Source organism: Chinchilla lanigera, unplaced genomic scaffold, assembly GCF_000276665.1.
Source record: "Chinchilla lanigera isolate Chin_1 unplaced genomic scaffold, ChiLan1.0 scaffold00185, whole genome shotgun sequence".
NCBI classification, from domain to species: Eukaryota; Metazoa; Chordata; class Mammalia; order Rodentia; family Chinchillidae; genus Chinchilla; species Chinchilla lanigera.
Genome location: NW_004955586.1, coordinates 114,678 through 136,281, shown reverse-complemented (window position 1 = coordinate 136,281; position 21,604 = coordinate 114,678). Strand labels below are relative to the sequence as shown.

The 21,604-nt window shown below is 42.4% G+C and overlaps 1 protein-coding gene and 1 long non-coding RNA gene across 2 annotated transcripts in view; one reads left to right on the top strand and one right to left on the bottom strand.

Annotated features, from left to right (window-relative positions):
• The window catches only part of LOC106147585, a 61,683-nt gene extending 40,469 nt beyond the window's left edge, over window positions 1-21,214 (bottom strand). Inside the window, exon 1 of the long non-coding RNA XR_001232521.1 lies at window positions 20,980-21,214. This is a non-coding gene — a long non-coding RNA (uncharacterized LOC106147585). The remainder of the gene's footprint in view (window positions 1-20,979) is intronic.
• A 140-nt stretch (window positions 21,215-21,354) lies between these two features.
• Pdha1 (pyruvate dehydrogenase (lipoamide) alpha 1) overlaps window positions 21,355-21,604 on the top strand; it is a 16,436-nt gene continuing 16,186 nt past the window's right edge. Inside the window, exon 1 of the mRNA XM_005414433.2 lies at window positions 21,355-21,524. Coding sequence (XP_005414490.1) covers window positions 21,468-21,524 — 57 coding nt within the window. The 5' untranslated portion in view covers window positions 21,355-21,467. The remainder of the gene's footprint in view (window positions 21,525-21,604) is intronic.

The following is a 21,604-nucleotide window of genomic DNA, read 5'->3' as shown; positions in this document are numbered from 1 at the left end:
TGTCTCCAACTCACTATTATTTGTCTATCTGTTTTCCTGAGAAACTATTTTGTAGATAATAATATGTAAAACGATAACCATTGATAATTTCCTACCATTTTGTCTGTAATTTGCTAAGTCGCCCCTATTATTATGTTATCCTTCTTTTATTCTTTAAAATTAAAAAAAAAAGAAATATGGCCTCTTTAATCAATGGTGCTGGAAAAACTGGCTCTGCACATATCAAAGATTAAAATTGGGCCCATATCTTTCACCACGCACTAAACTAAATTAGAAATGGATCAAAGATCTAAATACTGAAACAGAAATATTAAATCTGCTGGAAGATAGAATAGGTAAAACTCTTGAAGACTTTCATGTAGGCTAAGACTTTATGAATAAAACCCTGATCATATAGGAACTACCAAAAAGAATCAAAAACTGAGCTCTCACATTATTAAAGAGCTTTTGCACAGGAAGAGAAACCACCAACAGAGTGAAATGACAACCATCAATGTGGGAAAAAATGTTTGCCATTGGTTCCTCAGGCAAAGGATTACTATCAAGAGCATATAATGAACTCAAAAAAAACAGACCTCCCAAATGTAAAGACCCAATCCAAAAATGGGCATCTGAGATGAATACACAGCAAATAAATATATGAAAAAATGTTCAACATCACTGGTCATTCAAGAGATGCAAATTAAAACAATACTGAGATTCCATCTCACCCCAGAAAGAATAGTTATTATCAACAAATCAACCAATAACAAATGCAAGAGGGGCTATGGGGAGAATGGAACCCTTCTCCACTGTTGGTGGGAGTGTAGACTGGTGCAACCACTGTGGAAATCAGTATGGAGAGTCCTCCAAAAACTAGGACTGGAGGTCCCATTTGACCTAGCTCTTCCCCTGTTGGGTATCTTCCCAGAAGAATTAAAAACATTGTACCATAGCAATATATATGCACCCATGTTTATAGCAGCACCATTTGTAATAGCCAGATCTTGGAAACAACCCAAATGCCCATCAACCAAGGAATGGATAAAAGAGATGTGGTCTTTTTAAATAATGGAGTACTACTCAGCCACAAAGAAGGACAAACTTGAGACATTTATAGGTAAGTGGATGCAATTTGAGACCATACTCATAAGTGGAATTAAACCAGACACACATATGTAAACATCATATTGCCTCCTTAGTGTTAAAAGCCGAAAGAGTAAATAAGATCCAAAATGTACAACAGATATTGTAAAATTGGGAAGACATTGTTCCAAAGGAAAGAGAAACTGGGATGAGGAAAAGGAGCAAAGGAAAGGAAAAGAAAAAAATATATATATATATATATATACACATATATACAAGCTAGTTAAGATAGTTATATTAGTAATCTCTCTTTGTTCATTGAGTTTATCCTTATATTATTTAGACAATTAAATGCCTATATCTTGTACTCTGAGTAACTAATTTAGAGATAACAATATGCAATGCATTAATCATTGTTACCTTCCTATTGTTTTGAAATTTTGTTTTATCTTTTTCTCTTAAAATAAAAAACCCTACAAGATATCTGATGGGAACACAGATTAAATATTCCAAGGAGACACTGCACAAGTGATTCTCAAGTAGCTTCTTTGTCAGAGAGTCATACCTCCTTTGATCTTTCTCCTGCAATACTGAACCTAACTCAGAGTCAGGCTTCCTTCAGCCAGGTTGGAGGCATTCTTGCCAAGTCTGGTCCAGCCAGACTTCTTGGGTTAGGAACTCTTGCTGTCCCTGTCCCTGGGTGTGATGGTGGAATCAGCAGACAGATCCACTGGTACAAAATTGTCCTTTGAGTCAGGATTATTCCTATGCAATCAAATCAGCTACAGTAGTAATCGGCTAATCTGTTACAGTGGTATCTGTCTGGGTAAGTTGTGAAATAACATATATAAGACCCTATCTTGGGTCTCCATTTATCCTAGACAGGAAATCCATGGTTATAGTGTAAGCATCATAACAACCCAAGTCTTGACACAGTTAGTGTACACCAAATGCAATGGCTGTGTCTCCTGTAATGGTGGAAAACATCACTCAATAGTAATTTTATACAGTCAGTTATCTGAAGCCCAAGGGGCTGGGGACTGGGTAATGCCAGAGGAGGGAAGTGAAGTGGAAAACATTTGTTCTTTTAAAGTCTTCTGCTATGTGGTATGGGGAGGAGGAAGGAACAGGAGGTGGGCAAAGAATCCTAATGATGGTTAAAGTCTGCTACATATTTAGATGAGGTTAACAGGGAAAACTGGGTACAAAATTGGTAGTGAGAAATGGGGATGGGAAAAGATTCTATGACTGATATAAGTATCAGGGAAAAGTTAAAGGGAGGCAAATGGAAAAGGAGAGAAGACAGAAGAAAAATTGAGGAGAATAAGAAACAAGAGAAAGAAGTCTGGCAAAAAGATATTAATAAACGTAGGAGGGACATAAAGGGACAGGGGAGAATTCCCTTACCTTCCATAAACTATATTGAAAGAAAAAAGGCAAGAGGAAGAGAAGCACACATACACACACAGACATGTTCATATAAGAAGGAGAAATACTGGAGCAGAAATAGAGAGAAAAATGAACATAAGGAAGAAGACAGTAAAAAGAAAAAAAATAAAACAAGAAAGTAAAAAATAATTTTTAAAAAGTTTTCTATTTTTTTAACACATGGCTCTTCCTCAGCCTAGGATTAAGGAGCAGAGCTTAAACCCGGACGTATCTCAGCTTATGCTGGAAGCCTAAGGTGGCACGCGGGCCCCAGAATAGTTTGAACCGGGATCTTAGAACAGCCCCTTGGCTGCAAACGACAGTCTACACTGTCAAGTTCCCAGAGTAGATGAGGGAAGGACAACCATGGAAGATAGCCAGCGGTTGGAGAGCAGGCTAAAGGGTGCCACGACTGTGGCAGCGACGGGTACCGCACGGAAGTCACCTGTGGAAGGCCGCTCTGGAGGCAGGGGCCCGCGTTTTCCCTGCTGGTTCCGACTGCTGTTGATTCTCTCAGGCCCAGTGTGGTTCTCAGGTTCTCTGTGAGCCGAAAGTTCTGGCTGACTCTATCTTGCAGCTAGTGGCCGGCCAGCCTCTGCTTCTGGCGCTGCAGTCTGCAGGGATCTTCGTCTCTCTTCCACCATGTGATTTCTCAGGTTTCACTTAGAACATTTTCGTCTCCTTTGTCCGTTCCCTCCTGGTTCCCAGGTCACTTCCTCTCGCTTTGGTTCCTCTCTAAGATACCATTTTCCAGACTCTACACAGTTCGTCCTGGACAAACTGAATTGCTGGCACTCACTGCTTTGCCATTTTCTCTCCTCTGTAGAAACTCCAATCTGCATTTTTCACAATAAAAACACATTCACATTTTTGCAATTTAAGAATAATTAAATATTTATAAGTAAAAAAATGTAGATATCAGAAATGAGGGAAAGGAAAAAATATGAAAAGATATTCCACATTAATGAGTAATGTTCCTATCTGCATAATGTAGTATTTGCCATTACTATTTTTTGCATTCTTTTGTGTTTTATATTAGTCTGAATTTTGTAAATTACAAAACCAATAAAGCTTATTTTAACAAAATTATCTAAATCTGTTTTGGTGATATACTCCTGCACACTAGAAATTGTTGGGATGTCCCATACGAATCTGAAGTACCACTTATCTAAAACCACACTGTCTTAGCCCTCTTTTTCCACCCTTCCCCCACTGCCCAAGGGCACTCGTCCCTACTTCATTAGGAAGTCCCTTCCCACTCAGTGGTATCTGTCTAACGCTGCTTCAGTCTTTTTAACCACACTAAACACCTTCCCATTCCCCACTAGCTTAAAAATCCACCAACTACTTCTATATCCTGTAAGATAAAGTCCAAATTCATTATCATGGCATGAAAATGTCCCTCATGATTTTATCTAGCCTCATCTCTTGTACTATCCTACTCTGCCCCGGCTCCTTTCTAAGGCCCCTACTCTACAACTACCAAGAGCTGTTAATCTTTAAACCCTATGTCTCATCAGTGTTCGGTGTGCCTTTTCACATACTGGTCCATCTTCCTGGACTGGTCTTTCCCCTCCTCCCAAGCCTGTGAATGTCTCTTTTTTCCTTTAATACCCAGAACAATTGTCACTTCCTCAGTGTAGTGGACTGACACCTGGTGGTCAACTTATAACCCCCAGCTGAGCTGAGTAAGCGTGCTGCTGGGTGTGGGAGGCCCACCTGAGGATTGTTGCCAGCAGCATAAGAGGCAGACCTGGAGAAGAAGAAGAAAGGCTGTTGGGAGCTGAGAAAGGCTGTTGGAGCTGGTAGAAGCTGTAAGGAGCTGTTGGTTGTTTTGGAGGAGCTCGTCATGTTGGCTTTCCTGATGACCTTGGCTGCTTTCATCCTCCAAGGAGTTCAGGACCTTGTTGGCCCTGAAAATAGCTTCAGTTCACTTTGGGGGAGCTCTGGTCCTCACTGTGAACATCACTTCCTGGCTCCTGAGGGGAAGATGGTGCACTGCCGGTCCCCTGGAGAAGCTTGCTGCACTGGCTTCCCTGATGGGAACTCGGCCATCTTGATCATCGGAAGAGCTCGGGACCTCACTGTTGCTGAGGATGGCTGTGGGCCTTTCCGGAGGGAGCTCAGGTGCTTCTTCTGAGCATCGCTTCCTGGCTCCAGGGCAGATCCCTCAGCCTGCTAGCACAGATCCTTCATCCCACTGGCACAGACTTCCTAGATTCCACCACTGACCTTTGGGCCTTCCCAGCGCAGAACCATGAAACAGGCCTGCATGAGATATTGTTATGGGCTCTGGGCCTCCAGTTGGACTCGTGGGGGGCACTGTTATGAGCTCTGGGTCTTCAGCTGGACTCATGCAGGACATTATCATGGGATCCAGGCCCTCAGCTGGATTCCTGGTCTATAGCATGTGGACAGATTTCCTGCACTCTCTTGTATATGAATCTTTGGGTGACTATTATAAATAATCTTATAAAATACGTGTCCCGTATTATATTGTTCCCCTGCAAAAATATCCCCCAAACCGACACACTCAGTGAGCATTTCTTAATGCCTTAGGAGAATTGGCTCCTTCTGCTTGTCTCTCCAGTGAACCCTGAGCAGCTTATCCAAGAAAGTGTTTGTGTCATGTTCACTGTTCTGTCTAGGTCAGACTTATTATAAGTACACAATGAATGTTGCTGGATATGTAGAATAATTTCTTGAGCTGCAATATGGAGCAAGAGCACAGAACCCTAAGTATGCCCACAGTGCAGTGGCAATTAGGAACCCACAGATCTGGAGGTACTAGAGTTATGCAGAGAACGAGCATCAGATCTTTAGGGTCTGAAAATCCTGCCCACAGCCTCCTGCCTATGATGATAGAGGCACTCATTTCTTGGAGTGAAACATCCGTAAGCCAAATCCACTTTCATTATCGCCTGTAGCATACTTTGTATCAATTATGATGCCATGTTTCACCAGAAAGTACTGTTCTTGTGCGTGGAAGAAAGGAACAAAGGAGAAAGGCTAGAGGGAAAATGCCCTTACATACGGAGCTCTTTCCGCATACCTAATATCCTTGGAGACTAACAGGCACTCACCTAACGGTCATGACCAGGTTTTAAGCAGCAAGAGCTACTGACATTTCATAACTCAAGAGCAGTCTCCCATGTCCACCCTCCTGGCATGCAAAGGCTCAAATGGTTCCCATTCTCCAGTCTACAGCAGAGGGCAGGAAGGTGTTCTGATGAGGCGTCATTGTGAAAGACCCCTCTGGCGTCGGGAGTTTCATTCAGCAAATCAAGGGGTAGGGATTTTTTCAAGGTCATGAGGATGAAAAGGGGTAGAGAGAAAATGACCTTCCACAAAGGAAAAAGAAAACCAGACAGGAGACTTTACATGACTTCATTCAAATGTCTGTGTTAAAGGCCTCTAAAATAAACAGGTGCCTCGCTGAATGTCTGAGTCTTAAATATACCAAATAATTACATCAGACAAGCGCCTGGCAGAAAACAAATGCAACATGCAAACTGAGGAGGTCAAGACAGGTGGAATAAAGTGTTTGCCTGTAAAGGACTGGGAGAGCATTTCCAGACCCCACGGGAAGGGCTGGAGAGATGATTACACCACCCCGCTAGCCCAGCTCCCATTTGTTGCTGGTTTTTCCACAGCTTCAACCCAAGAGGAGGCCGGACAGCAGTTCACGCAAGTCAGCTCCCAGGCCACAGAAGAAGACAGAGAAGTCATCCATTAGGATGATCAAATCCACAGTCCTACACATACGCACTGGGACGCCTTATAGGAGGGTTAGCAGCATCTGGGACCTCAGCACACTTCCTCCAAGTGGTGAGTGACAAACCAAACTGTCTCCAGACACTGCCAAATGTGCCTTGGGAATAAAACCATTCTTATTGGAAAATCATGAGTTTAAGAGAACCTAGTAAAAGTATACCAGTTATTGACCAGGAAGTAAAATAAGATTATTTCATTCCAGCGAGTCAGGCCCAAAATGAAACAGGCACATCTGCATAAGCAAGACGATGCCATGGAGCGATGAATAGAGGTGTGGGAGATTCATTCTGCAGCTGAAGCCATGAGCCGAGCTTCACATGCAGAGAAAGGGGCATGTGTGTGAAGAGCAGAAGGGACAATGAATGCGAAGTCCTGAGCCAGGAATGAGCCGGGCTAGTTGAGGGAGAAAGAGAGAAGGCAAGGTGACTGCACTACAACAGACGGAAGGTACATGCAGAAAAGGCAAGCTGGGGGCCAGAGCAGTAGCACTGGGAAAGCATGGGAGGGTGGTAAGCAAGAAAAGGATACAGTCTGACTTACGCATTTGGACGAGATCTTTGTCTGCGGTGTGGAGAGCAGACGAGAGAAGACAAAAGCAAGGCAGGAGACCTGCTACTCGACCTCCGCAGAAGCCCAGATGGACAATAGTGGCCCCCCATAGGCTGCAGAGGTGCCACTCTGATACAAGTGGTCAGATTTGGAAAAAGATTCCAGATCCCTGTGGGAAGCAGGCATGGGCCTTGCAGCGTGGGAGAGAGAGATGCCAGCTGCGGGCGAGGAGAGGCAAGACGACCGAGTGCCTGGGGCTCGGCAAAGCTCCTGAGGCTGCCAGAGCTGAAGCTCCAGGGAATGACGCAGTGACTAATGACAGAGATCACGGAAGCCAGGGCCTTGGACTTCCATTTTATTTTTAAATAGGCTTCCATCCAGGAAGTAGGGCATTTGGTAACTTCCAGGGGAGTCACAGCCAAGCAGTCCCAGGAGTTCCCAGCTGTGCCAGCGCTTCAGCCCACGGGCCATAAGAGCCCTATATTCTTTTTAAAAAATCCCTAATCAGTGACTGATGCCAGTAACACTACCATTGGAGATTTCGTTTAGGTTTGGGTTTTTGGTTCAGGATAAAATGTAAATTCCCTTCTCAAAGGCAAACAGAAAGAAGGGATGAGGACTAGGCCCAAAGGAGCAGGGTGACCCTGAACTCCAGGACTACTGGATTTAGATATTGGAAGTCAGAACGAGTGACCACAGAGAACAGCCAATTTGGATGGAGTGAGGGGACAGGCAGGAGGGGCCAGCCAAGAGGAGCAGAAAGGCCTGGTGCGCGGCAAGTGGCAAGCTGGGCTTCCCCCCATGTTTCCTAAGTGAGCTCTAGCCCTGCGTGTGTCGAGCCCGGATCTCCTCCTCCCAGGGCTGCTTGGGCAGAGAGGAAGCCCCCACCTGTGATGCATTTGGGGGAGCCCTAAAAGCTCCTCTGTGCTATCAAGCCATTTAACTCAAAACCAAGTTCAAAACAATTAAGTGCCCAAAATAGTTTCAGTGGCTTTGAAAAACAAAATGAAACCTGATTTCCTTACTGAATTTCTTCCCTTCTTTTAAAACTTTATTAAATTTTCTTATCTTTTAATTCACTGCCACTGTAATCCCCACTTGAAGACATTTGAATTACCCTCATTTATTATTTTGGTCTCAATCATTTTCCTCTATATTTCACCTTACCTATCCAACTTCAGGATGCAGAAGCCATAAGAACAAAGCTCCAAAATCTTAGTTTTCACTGTATTCATATTTTCTTCCTTCTAGTCATTTGATCTTCACTGAGCCCTTGCAGTTTTATTCATACTTACCTAACGTAATAAATCTTTATTGAAGTCCTATTACATATCAACTACTATAGTACAGGCTGGAGAGATTGGATAATTGATTTTGTTTCTTTTCAAGAGGATCTGCTAATGGTGGGAATACTACAGACAAATCATTAGAATATAAGGAATAAACATTTTAATGAAGATATATTGAAAACACTAAAAATATATGTATTGAATTTTTATTTACATTTTAATTTACCAAATAAATTAGTCTTATAAGTTTATTAACGCTTGTTAATTAATATTGTATTTGCTTAGATTCCAAGAAAATTCCATATAAAAGGGACTTTTTTTTCCATTTCGCAAATTAGGGCGCCACTCTATGGAAATTTCATGTAATTGCAGACCTGGTGTTTCTTTTTTTTTTTTTTTTTTTTTTTGGTTTTTCTCCGGTACCGGGAACCGAACTCACGACCTTGCGCTTGCCAGGCAGACCTGGTGTTTCTATTTCTTGTGTTGGATTGCCATCTTGTGGACATTTCCTGTAATTACACGTAAACTTTTTTAATTCTTGTGTTATGCTGCCATCTTGTGGCGCTTGGATGTAATTGCAGCCGAGAATTTTTTCCTTTTTTTTTTTTTTTTTTTTTTTAACGTTAGAATGCCTCCTATGGAATTATGGTGAAATTGCTCAGCACAGCAAATCATTATCTGGTTATACTACTCAGCAGAAATTGCACGCAATTGCCCACAGATATATTCTTATTCCGCCTACATCGCCACCCAAGGGAATGTGCCTGCATTTGTGTATCAGAGAAGTTTTTCTCCTACTATTTGGGATAGAGTGCCCCCTGCCAGTGTCCATTACTCAGGTTACAGTTCCACCCAGGAGAATTCACCTTAATGGCATCTCATACATACTTTTCCTACTACTCAAGTTTAGGATGCCACTGGGTGGAATTATCACACAACTGCAGAACTGATGTTTTTCCATCTACAGAGGCTCCTCAACTTAGAAGAGGTTATGTCTCAGTATAGCCATTGTAAGTTAACCATGGGTCAAAGATGCATTTAATACGCCTAACCCACTGAACATGATAGCTTAGCAACACAGTACACTATAAAGGTTGTTTCCCTTTGTGATACAGTGGCTGACTGGGAGCTGTGGTCACTGCCACTGCCCCACCTCATGAAAATATATCAAGTCTGTATATTATCATGCCAAAAAAAGATCAAAATTCAACGGATGGCTTTCACCAAATGCATACTGGCTTTGCACCATCGTAAAGTTGAAAAGTCAAACGAAGCCATAGCAAGTTGCAGACTCTGTATAATCAGGCCAGAGTGTTACCTGGTGGCATCTTCCAACAATTACAGGAAAGGTTTTTGTCTCTCACGTTAAAGTGCCACCTCATGGGATTATCCAGCAGTTGCAGAAGAAATATGTTTTTCTATTATAGCACTTAGTGGGATTGTCCTTTGTTATGAAACACACCAGTGATCCCCAAACTTGGCATCCAAATCACCTGGAAAGTTTTTTTAAAATAAACATTTGTTGTACCTATTCAGAGTTACTTGGGAGAATTGAGATAGGGCCCAGGAATTTGCATTTGTAACATGTGCCCAAGTTTATTCTAAGACTGCTTGTGGCACTGGACTTTGAGAATCACTAAATACCAACCCCTTAAATTTAAGCTTCATGCACAACTGCGGTTTTTCCTTTATCATTTCTATAGTTGTTTCATTTTTGAGGAGCTGTAGAGATTTGAAAACTTTGCTTTCTGGCATCTTGCAAAGAACTCAGGATACCTTTGATTAAATATAGCTGTTGTTCTGTTTTATTAAGTTTTTGCTAACTACGCTAGTTTTGAGTGTGGGGTTCTGAAGAATGACTAGAAGTAAATACAATAGGAAGAATGAATAAATATAGCCCTTCGACATTGCCAGGTTGTTTGGGTAGATCAGGCAGCACCCACAGTGAAAGCAGATCCAAGTGTCTGTCTCTTTCCTTCTCCACAACATTACCATATTACAGTAAATGAAGTAAAAATCATTTACAGCACCCATAGTGTGTCTGCGGGCACTGGGCTGAACCCTGGACATCTTCAGGAACCCTGGTGAGCCGCTGCTGTGACTCCCCTCCCCGACCAGCATGCGAGGCAGGCGGAGTCCCTGGCACCCTCTGGGGCCTCAGTGGCCACTTGCCGCACCCCTAGCATGTCTGTGGGTGCTTAGCCGAACCCAGGACATCTTTAGAAACCCCAGTGAGCTGCTCCCATGCCCTCCTACTAGTGTGTGAGGCGCATGGAGCCCTGGAAAACTTCTGGGGCCTCAGTGCTCACTCCCAGAACAGCCCGCACCCCCTAGGAGCCCAGCTGAAACCCGGACAGAGTCAGCGGCCTCGGAGAGCTCACCCTCATCCCTCCCCTTCCAGCGTGGGAAGCAGACTCGGTCCTGGGCAATATCTGAAGCCTCCGTAACCACGACCTGCATTACCCGCTTCTCTTGTGGAAGCTGGGCTGAACCCCAGACAGCTTCAGGGACTCCAGTGAGCTTCCCCCACACCTCCTCCACATGACTGGGAGCCAACTGAATGGAAGAAAGTTTTGGGAGCATCTGGGACCCCACTTTGCCACCACTCACCAGCACAGGAGCTGCACTGAGCACTGGGGATCTTCAGACACTCACCCTGCCACTCACACACAATCGGGAGAGTGAGAATGCACTACAGAGAACCTCTGGATCTTCAAAAATGACAAAACGAAGGAGCAAAATACAATCCCAGACCTCCACACCACCCAAAACAAGTCCAGGAGACATTAACACAGAAGAGCCTAGAAGTCATACACCTGAAATTTCTGAAATGATAGCAACTGAAGTAAAGAAACAACTCCATCAGGTCATAGAAGACATCGGATCAGAAATAATATCTCAGGTGAGAAAAGAAATGACAACAATAATGAAAGAATTGTTCAGCACAGCCAAAGATGACACTGATAAGAAAAAGAAGAGCATAGACAACTCATGGAAACCTTGACTGAATAATATAGACAAGAACTAGAATGCATGAAGCAGATTCAAACAGATATCTAGGAAATTAAAAATTCCATCAAAAGCTGACATAACTGCCTGAATGAAGCTGAAGATAGACTTTCAGACCTTGAACACAGCATTACCACAAATGAATGTGAAAGGAGGGATCTCTTAAAAACAACAAGGAACCAGAAAATAACAACTCAACAACTGCAAGATGAGGCAAAGAAAAACAACATTAGATTTATAGGTATCAATGCAACAGCAGGTGTCAACACGAATGACATAAAAAGACTATTTGCAGAAATCACAGCAGAAAATTTCCCAGGAATGGAAAAAGAATTGGACATACAGATAAGTGAAGCATATAGAAATCCAGTTAATCATAACCAAAATAAATCTATACCCAGACATATGGTGATCAAGATCCCAGAAACACAACAAAAGAACAGAATATTAAAAGCTGTTAGAAAGAAGAAACAGATCACCTTTAAAGGTAAGCCCATCAGAATCACTGCAGATTTCTCAACACAAACCATCAAGGCAAGAGGAGCTTTGAGTAAGTATTTCAGGTACTGAAAGAAAACAACTTCCAACCCAGATTAATGTACCCTGCAAAACTATCCTTCAAAATAAATGGAGAAATAAAATATTTTCATGATAAAGAACAACTAAAGAAATTCATGAGCGCCAAACCAATCCTACAAAGAATACTAAAAGATATACTAGAAAGAGATAAAACAGACCACAACTTCAAGAACAATAACAGAGAGGAACCCCCAAGCAGAGCAAGCAATTAAACAAAGAGAAAAAGGAGGCTTCAACAGCAGGAAAATACCATGACAAAGATAAGCCAGTACATATCAGTTATAACCATCAATGTAAATGGTCTCAATGCACCAACCAAAAGAAGCAGACTGGCAGAGTGGATCAAGAAACAAAATCCAACTATATTTTATATACAAGAAACACATTTAACTCAAAAGGAAATTCATAGACTGAAAATTAAAAGATGGAAAACAATACTCCACACAACAGGAACCCAGAACACAGCAGGTGTAGCTATTCTGATTGCAGACAACATGAACTTCAAATCAAGAACAATCAAAAGAGGTAAAGAAGGTCACTACATACCTGTGAGGAGAAAACTTCAAGAGGAAGAGATAACAATCATAAACATCTATGCACCAAATACAGGAGCATCCAACTGTATAAGACAAATTTTAACAGATATGAAAAAATGAAATAATCAGCAACACAATCATAACAGGGGACTTTAACACACGGTTGTCACAAAGAGACAGATCAACTAGACAAAAAAAATCAGCAAATAAATAACAGAATTTAATTAAACTTGTGAACAAGTTTGAACAAACTTGTGAACAAGTTTGAACAAACTTGTGGACTTAGCAGACCTTTACAGAGTGTTCCATCCAACAGCATCAGAATACACATTCTTCTCAGCTGCACATGGCACGTTCTCTAAAATAGACCATATGCTAGCACACAGAATATGTTTAAGTAAATGCAAAGGAATTGAAATTATCCCATGTATACCATCAGACCATAGTACAATGAAATTGCAAATTAATGACAAAAGAAATCACAAAAACTCCATAAACATTTGGAAACTGAATAACATCCTCCTGATAGCTAAATCTTGGAAACAACCCAAATGCCCATCAACTGAGGAACGGATACAAAAGATGTGGTATTTTTATACAATAGAGTATTACTCAGCTATATAAAAAGATAAACTCAAGGCTTTTGTAGGTAAATGGAGGCAATTAGAGACCATACTCATAAGTGAAATAAATCGGACCCATATGTGTAAACATCATATTGTCTCCCTGGTGTAGGAACCTGAAAGAATAAGTAAAAGTCAAAATGTACAATAGATGATAGGAAAGGGAAAGAAATTGCTCAAAGAAAGGAACAACTAGGATGAGGAAAAGAAAAAAAAAAGAGGAAGACTATATATATATATATATATATATATATACACATAAATATATATATATATCTGCAATAACTGTACTGCTGATGTCTGATGGTATATTGAATGGAACAGTTAACATTTAAAATGTTTTATGTTCTGACCAATCTGGTAATCTGAGCAACTGATTTGAAGGCAGCAATATGCAATGGAACTACCATGGTGAATTCCTATCATCTTGTCTCGTGAAACTCTGCATTATCTCTAATGTTTTACCTAATAATTATTTTCTTATTCTCTTTAATGGTTTGAACAATCTTCCATTCTTAATCTGGTAATCTGAGCAATGTAGTTGAAGATAACAATATGTAATGTACCAACCACTGTTAATTCGTACCATTTTGTCTTGAAATCCCGTATCACTTTAAATGTTCCTGCTTTGGTTTGTTTATGTTTGTGATGCCGGTATGCTGCTATTGCTCTTTTTTTTTTCCTCATTTACTACTCTTTTTAAAATAAAATTAAAAAAAAAATCATTTACATAGGCAGGCACAAAGCCTGCCACTCATCCTGTTCCCTTCAGCATGGTGAGGACCTGATCTTACTAGCATCACGACAAGCTCCTGTATGAAATGTTGATCTAAGGTCAACTCAGTCAGATGACAGTCCCCCATGAGCAGCAGACACACGGTCACTACTCTCAAGGTCCTTGACATTGGGCTCATCTCATTGTCACACTCTATTGATGCAAGAGCCAAGGTCCCTGAGAATCCTTTCAGCCAGCTGCATATCTTCAACATCACTCAACTCACTAAATGAAAATTATGCCTAACACTTCTTGAGCGAATTACTAAGCTCTCTAGTGCAAATTTAGATAGAGCATTTACAGGTTCTCTAAAATACGAGCTTTTAATTAGGGTCCTGCAAATGTTAACGAGGTAGCCCTGAGGCATGGCTCCCTGATTGGGTCACATCACAGGCTAACTCATGCCCTAAGGTTTGAGAGACTAAAATGAGTTGGAAAATGTTTGTGGCATTCTGTTGATGCTGAATTCTGTTAAATTGCAGACAGCATAAATTCATGGCACATCAAGTTTTCTTCATGTATTTATTTATTCACTCTTTATTAAAAGTCTAAGATAATGGGAATTGAGACTGAAATTCAGAAATCTTGAGTTTCACTCTAAGCACTGTTGCCAACTAGTTGTGTGGCCTCAGACAAATTATATCCCTGGTCCTCAGTTCGTTCCTTTGTGAAGCCAGGTACATTGGTGCACATCTGTAATCCCTGCACTCTGGAAGGCTGAGGCAGAAGGATGACAAGCTCAAGGCCAGCCTGGGCTACACAGTGACTTCAAGGCCCCCCTGAACTAAATAGCAAGAGTCTGGCTCCAAAAAAAAAAAGAAAGAAAGGAGGGAAGGAAGGAAGGAAGGAAGGAAGGAAGCAAGCAAGCAAGAAAGAAAGAAAGAAAGAAAGAGAAAGAGGTTGAGGATATAGTTCAATGCTCCCTGCTTCAAACCCCAGTACTGAAGAAAGAAAGGAAGGAAGGGAGAAAAAAGAGACCACCCGTGTATTATAAACAAATATATATGCTTGGGTGTCACCACACCATCACCAAACTGCAGGCAGTAGTTTGTAGCTAAACACATACTCACTGGGCCTGGAATGATTGGGAGTGGAGACTGAACTGGGTCAGTGGCTCAAACACCAACAGCACAAACGCTGTTACCACCAGCATTTTTCCAAAATGGCGAACAATGCCCGTAAAAGCCCCAAATAAAGCAAAGTGTTGACGTAATCTCTTCTTAGTTTACTCAGTAAGCACCTTTGTGTCCCTGGTAAATCCACAGGGTCTAGGCTCCGGTTTGAGAAGCAGACCCCCTCCCCAGTGCCCAGCAAACACAAACATGGTTTTCACTTCCAAAACTATCTGGCCTCCGGGCCCTGCCCATTGAAGCCATCATTGTGACAGCCAACTCCTGCCTCCACCCCAGCCCCACCTGCAGAAGTGACTGTCGTGGATCCTGAAGGACAGCATTGTCCCCATCAAGAAGCCCTGGGCTGGGTGGAGCAAAGGTCAGAAAGGAGAGGAGAAAAAAACAGTAAGTCCAGGCAAAGGGCCCCAGCAGCCCCACAGAGGGGGACCCTGGGTTGGCTGTTGTGCTAGGGAAGCACAGCAAGCAAAGGAAGCCACACACATCCACCGTTTGGCCAACCCCACATTTCAGCCTCCTGTTTAACAATGTCACGTGCTCCCCTTTATTTAGCAGTACTTCTCAGTGTCCCCAAAAGATAGCAGTTCCCCGCTTAAATTGGCCAAATGCCCAACTGACTCATTCTCAAAGTACATCTGAAGAAGTTTCTAAATCCCACTTTACTGATGAGGACACCAAGAAATGAAACTATTTCCCTATTTATTTATAGTCTCAGGGCTCCATGCACTGTTCTTAGGTTTGCAAAGGCTGCTTCTCTTTGGGATCAGCTCAGAATAGTAGCTTCCGGCCAGAACATGGTCTGCATGATAGGAAAACAAGCCAGACTGAGGAGGTATGATGTGATGTGACCTGTGTTCAGACTGCAAGCTAGTCCAGGGTGATGCAACCCTTAGACAGAAGGAAAAGGGCTGTCCCTGCTCTTGGCAGGAAATGCATAATGGGTCACAGGTGGCACTACGTCTGAAACCTAATCACATTGTGGTACTAAGGGGTGAAGCCTTTAGAAGATGATGGATTGACACCCTTATAAAAGAGGAGGGGGGCTGGGGATTTAGCTCAGTGGCACAGCGCTTGCCTGGCAAGCACAAGGTCGTGACTTCGATTCCCAGTATCGGAAAACAAACAAACAAACAAAAAAGTTACAAAAGAGGAGGGACAAAGCATCCTCTGCCCTGTTATGCCTTTACACTCTTCTCCCACGTGAGGACACAGCAAGGAGGCCTTTGCCAGACACCCTGTGCTGGCATCTTGGCCTTGGACTTCCTGTCCTCCAGAACTGTGAAAAATAAATGTTTCTTGTTTCTAAATTACCTAGCATAGACTGAGACCCTCAGCTTTTCCAGATCACCCCAAGCCCCTGACCTTCCACACAATTAAAATATGCTAATTGCATGTATATACTTAATTTCTTTTTTTTCTACATAACTGCTACCACCTCCACCAACCCACCAGAATGCAAGCTGCACAACAACATGACAACTGTATCTATTGGTGCACTGCCTATTAATCCTCTAGATCCTGGTTCATAGAAAGTGTTTGATATGTATCTTGCAATGAGTGACTGAACATTAATAAATGTTTGGGATCACTTGATGTAAACAACTCCTTCAGTAGCTTCACTGTGCACTATATACCAAATGCCCAAAACTGGGAATGTGTATTTTCTTAAATCAACTAAAGATAATGCTTTAATATTGACTGTTTAATCACTGATAGCCTGGCATCTGCACTGATCCTTTTGTAATGAAAAATTTTAATATATACAACATGGAAGAGTACAATGAACCCCTACTTCGGCATCACTCAGTTGTAACAATGACCAAATCATGGCCCATCTTATTGCTTCCACATGAATCCTACAAATCACCCCCAATGATGCCACCCCATTCTGGGTTATTTTAAAACAACTCCCAGACATCATATCACCTCTACCATAAAAACAAGTATGTCAGGGCTGGGCTTGTGGCTTAGTTGTAGAGTGCTTGCTCTGCAAGTGTGAGGCCCTGGAGTCCATCCCCAGAACTCCAAGAAAGAAAGGAAAGAAAACCCTTCAATGTATATATTAGTTGAAGCTCACTAAAGGAAATATACATATATACATATATATATGTATATATAAGGATTTGGTTACATAGGCTTACAGATTCAAAACTGGAAGAGTCCCAAGCCAGACATGCTGGTGCACACCTGTAGTGTGCTGTTGCAGCACTCAGGAGGCTGAGGCGGGAGGATTGCTGCAAGTTAGAGGTGAGCCTGGGCTACACAGTGAGTTCAGAGTCAGCCTGAACTACACAGCATGACACCATCTTTAAAAAAAGAAAAAAAAGCCCCACAAAAACAGGAAGAGTCCCAAGAGTTGTCTGCAAACCAGTGACAGAAGAATACTAAATGGCCTTCTGCACAGTGGTAGAACCAGAGGACCGGGTAGCAGTGAAATGTCAATGGTCCAGAAGCTCACTGCAGTCACTGGTGTGAGTCTGTGTCAGAAAACCAGAGTCTTCTTGGAAAGCTGAAAAGTCTGTGTTGGAAGCCTGAGGGAACTGGAGCCCAACGTCAAAAGGAATTGGTAAAGGCTGGAGCTACTCTGAAGGAAAAAGGGGAAGACTTCCTTCTCTTTCCATTTTTATTTTGTCTAGACTCCAAGCCTAGTGATTGATGCCACCCATATTGGGGCTGGGTCTTCCCTCCTCAGTTTGTGGCCAACATGTCAATCACCCACAGACACACCAAAGCTTTACTGACCTGCTAGGTGGTTTTCATTCAAGTCAAGTTGACACATCACAAGTAACAATCAAAGTATGGATCTATAGAAAAGTAGGACCCTTTAAAACTAAGTTAGTATCTTTGCACACCTGAAAAGTTCTTTAACACCATCAAATATCCAGTTCATGTTTAAATTTCCCAAATTATCTCACTGATGTCTTTTTTTACATTGGTTTTGTTTTAGCCAAGATCCAACCAAGATATACTCATTGTATTTGGTTTATAAGTCTATTTTAACATACAACAGTCCCCTTTCCTCTTTGTTTAACATTGGACTTTATTAAAGACACTAGGTAATCTGTCCTGTAATGTTTCCTCCATTTTCTACGGTAAAGGTTGCTTCCTTGTAAGCTGGTAGGAAACGGAAAGGCTTGATCAAGTTCCTGTTTGAGTTGGGTGGAAGAACATTTCACAGGAGGAGAGCTCGTTTTGTCTCCTACCAGATCAGAAGGCAGAACCTGCTGGTTGAGTCCCATATTCTCGATATGACCCAATAAGTCCCTCAACAGTTGGACCTATGATCTACTTAGGTGTTTTAAAGCAAGAGTATGAAAATTCTGTGATTCCTTTTTTATTTATTAGTGGAAACTGTAAATGATAAAGGACAGTTTCCACAAATCGACTATCATTCACCTTGAAATTTAGTCTGTATGGGAAAGATAGGGTAAATCTTCAATTCTTTTATCAGTGGTCAGAATGATTACTATTAGACTGGTCTTTGCTTCTAGATCTTTCCAGCAGAGAGTTAGGAACTACGTATGGAAATACTTGGGAATTTGTACTGGTATTTTCAATTTAAATTCAGGACAAGGCTTTGGAGTTTGTATTGGCGTCTGTTTTCTTTTATGCCCAAAATCCTGTTTCTTAATGACACTGACATTAATTACATATTCATTTCGTGTGTGTGCACGTGCATGTATGTATGTAGTCTCACATAATAATACACTGATAGGATTGGAGTGGTCCTCGGTTCAATCCTCAACACTAAACTAATAATAATAGTAATATTAGAAACACTGATAATTGAAAATCATTTAAGATTTTTTGGCAGTTTAATTGGTCCTGAGGAGGAGGCATAGCCATGTTCCTATGGTGTTATGTTGTGTGTTGTGGTTATGCAAAACATGTATATGGTTCCAAAGTTTTTTTTAAAAAGCCCTAGTTGCCTAGCACAAATATCTGCTGACTCTTATAACATATGTATATGATTGTTCTGTTAATTCATCCTGGGGAGGGTCCCACCAAGAAAACCAAAGATGTTAAGGAGCATGATTTGCCTTAAAGTTCCACTTGATTGAGTACTTTTAGGGTGATTTGCAAAGTAAAAGTCAAAAGGCAGGTTTCAAGATCTCAGATCTAAGTGCCCCTGTGTGACCCAGCAAATCTCATCGTAAACTGGTGAGTGCTGGGGGCATGTGAGAGGGGTGGAGGAGAAGGTAGAGCCCCTTGTCCCCAATTCCACCCAAGAAAAGTCCTCCTCTCTTAATATTTTCTCTTCATCAGGTCCCTGCCTTGTACAATTCTTTCTTCATCTCCCTGGTCTCCCCTCCAGATGTAAGAGTCCTTGGTGAATGTTCTAGCACATATGATATCACTGTAGTCCACAGGTAATGACTACTAACCACAATTATACCGCCACCACCTCATACAACATCCTGAAGTGTTCCTCACTTTCAAGGTTAATTCTGCCTCTGGCTAGGAAACTTCTGCCAAAGATGACAAAGAAAATTGCCTAGCCATTATAAAATGTATTCACTTGTTTCCTCACTACAAAGTTACTATGGTAAATTTTGCAATAAATAAATATTTTGTAGGGAGATGAGCTTATGCAAATATCTTGTTTCTCATAATATCTAACCCATTAATTTTAGCCTCTCTGGATAATCCTTGCATGCAACAGTGACTGTGGGAAGGATAAATTTGCATCATTTGTAGGAAAATGGGTGCACTTTGAAACCATAATACTAAGTGAAATAAATCTGACATAAGGTTAAATATGATACGGTTTCTCTTATATGAGAAATCTAAAGTATAATTTAAAGAGCAAAATAAAAGGCAAAATAGGAAACATGGAGGTAGACTTGGTGGACATGGGGAAGGGGATTTGGGAATGGGGAGAGATGAGAGGGAAGGGAGGAGAAGGGGAAGTAAGAATGATCAAGTTTCCATATGTAGGTGTACCAACTCCCTGGGATGAATTTATCTATTATGTATTGCAAATATATACTAATTTTTTTTAAAAAAGCAGAAAACAGTGACTAGTTTTGCCAAATGGTGATCTCTCTTTCCTTTTTTCTTTCTTTCTTTTCTTTCTTTCTTTCTTTCTTTCTTTCTTTCTTTCTTTCTTTCAAAACAGGGGTCTTGCTATGTAATCCAGGCTAGCCTGGAACTTGCTATGTAGCCTATGCTGGCCCTGAACCCATCTGCTTCCTGCCTCAGCCTCCTGAGTGCTGGGATTACAGGCATGCACCACCACACAGGGCTCTACAATGGGTAACTTTTCCACTGTCAGCATTCCTTGTATGTTAATTAATTCAAATTCTATTATTAGGAAAAGTTCCTTCTTCCCCATGTATTTATTCAATTATGTATTTGCAAAGGATTTGGCCCTATTTATTTTAATCTATGGGTTATAATCTACTCCTAGCAGCATTTATTTTATCCTTCAAGGAATACAGTGCTGGAGAAGACAGAAAGAATAGATAGAGAGCTCTGAAGGAAATAGGAATGGAAGATCTCAGAAGCAGACATTGCCCCTTGGGCTGAGATACAAACCCCAAAAGAAGGGTGCCCTAGGACTAAGAGATGGGTCCTGTTGGAGAGGGCATGGTTCCCTGGATGACAGAGTAATTTTACCAAGATGTCGTTTTTGCTGCACTAGGGGTATGGGACAGCTCGGCCAAAGCATAGGACAGCCATTGGGAGCCCTTTTTGCACTCTCTCCTCCTCCTCTGTTGCACTGACTATGAAGGTCACATATTGAAGTATTAGCACACCTTCTACCCTGGGTTCCTGCGTGACATCATGGAGAGACCCTGGCCAATGTATATTGGACACATAACCAGAGTAGAAAAGCAACGTCTGTTGTGCAAACCCACTGGCAACTGGAGGTTAATTTGTTACTGTATCACAGCATCCTCGTCCACCTTATCGGGTCTTAAAACTTTACAGCATTTGAGGAACGATGTCACACAGAAGATGTAATACAGTATTCTGCTTTTTCCAAGTAGTATATAAGCAGAGAACAACTCAGCTCTCACCTGTTCTTGTCTACAGCCAGAGGAAGCAAAAGCTAAGAAAAACTCAAAGAACAATAAGCACTTGTTCCTATACGGTCAACTCAGCATTTAGTTGGAGAATTGATTTTTTTGATCCTCACTTAAGCAGACTAGGCAGCATTTTACAACTGTTCCGTGATCTTCTAAAGGCAAGTTTAGCGGCAGAAGCATGTATACAAACCAGATGTGTGTCTTTTGGCCCCGACCACGTGGCGAATCTTCACCGTTTTGCGTACTGAGCCAAGGCTATAATGATGCGCCAGCGGTGGGACTGGGGGAACTGCAGCTGGCCTGGATCGCTCCTCAGCCAGCTCTCGAGGCAGAGCGCCAGGAGGCCCCCGCCTCCGGGGCCCCACTTTCCCAGGCAAGCATCTCCAGTTGCTGCCTCCGCACCAGCCCGCGCGTGATCGCCTATGGAGCGCGCAGCCCCGCCCTCTCTGGCACTTACACTCAATGCCCCACCCCGCAGGCATTGCCCCCCAGGTGGGCGGGGAAAAACCCCAGGCGCAGTTTTGATTGGCCCGCTGACCTCGGCGCTTGACGTTTTTCCGACTCCGTCAGCAGCGTTTAAGGCGTGGCTTCGGCTCAGGGCGCCTGAAGGAGATTCAGGGGCGGCCTAGCTGTTCTTGGGTCCTTTGGAGTCACCATCTCCGCCACTGCCTGCGCCCTATGAGGAAGATGCTTGCCGCCGTCTCCCGCGTGTTGTCCGGCGCTGCCCAGAAGCCGGTGAGGAGGCTGGGGCGAGCCGGGCAGGGTGGGGCGCGAGCGGGGCCGAGGCGGTCGGGAAAGGGCGGGCTGGGCTCGGA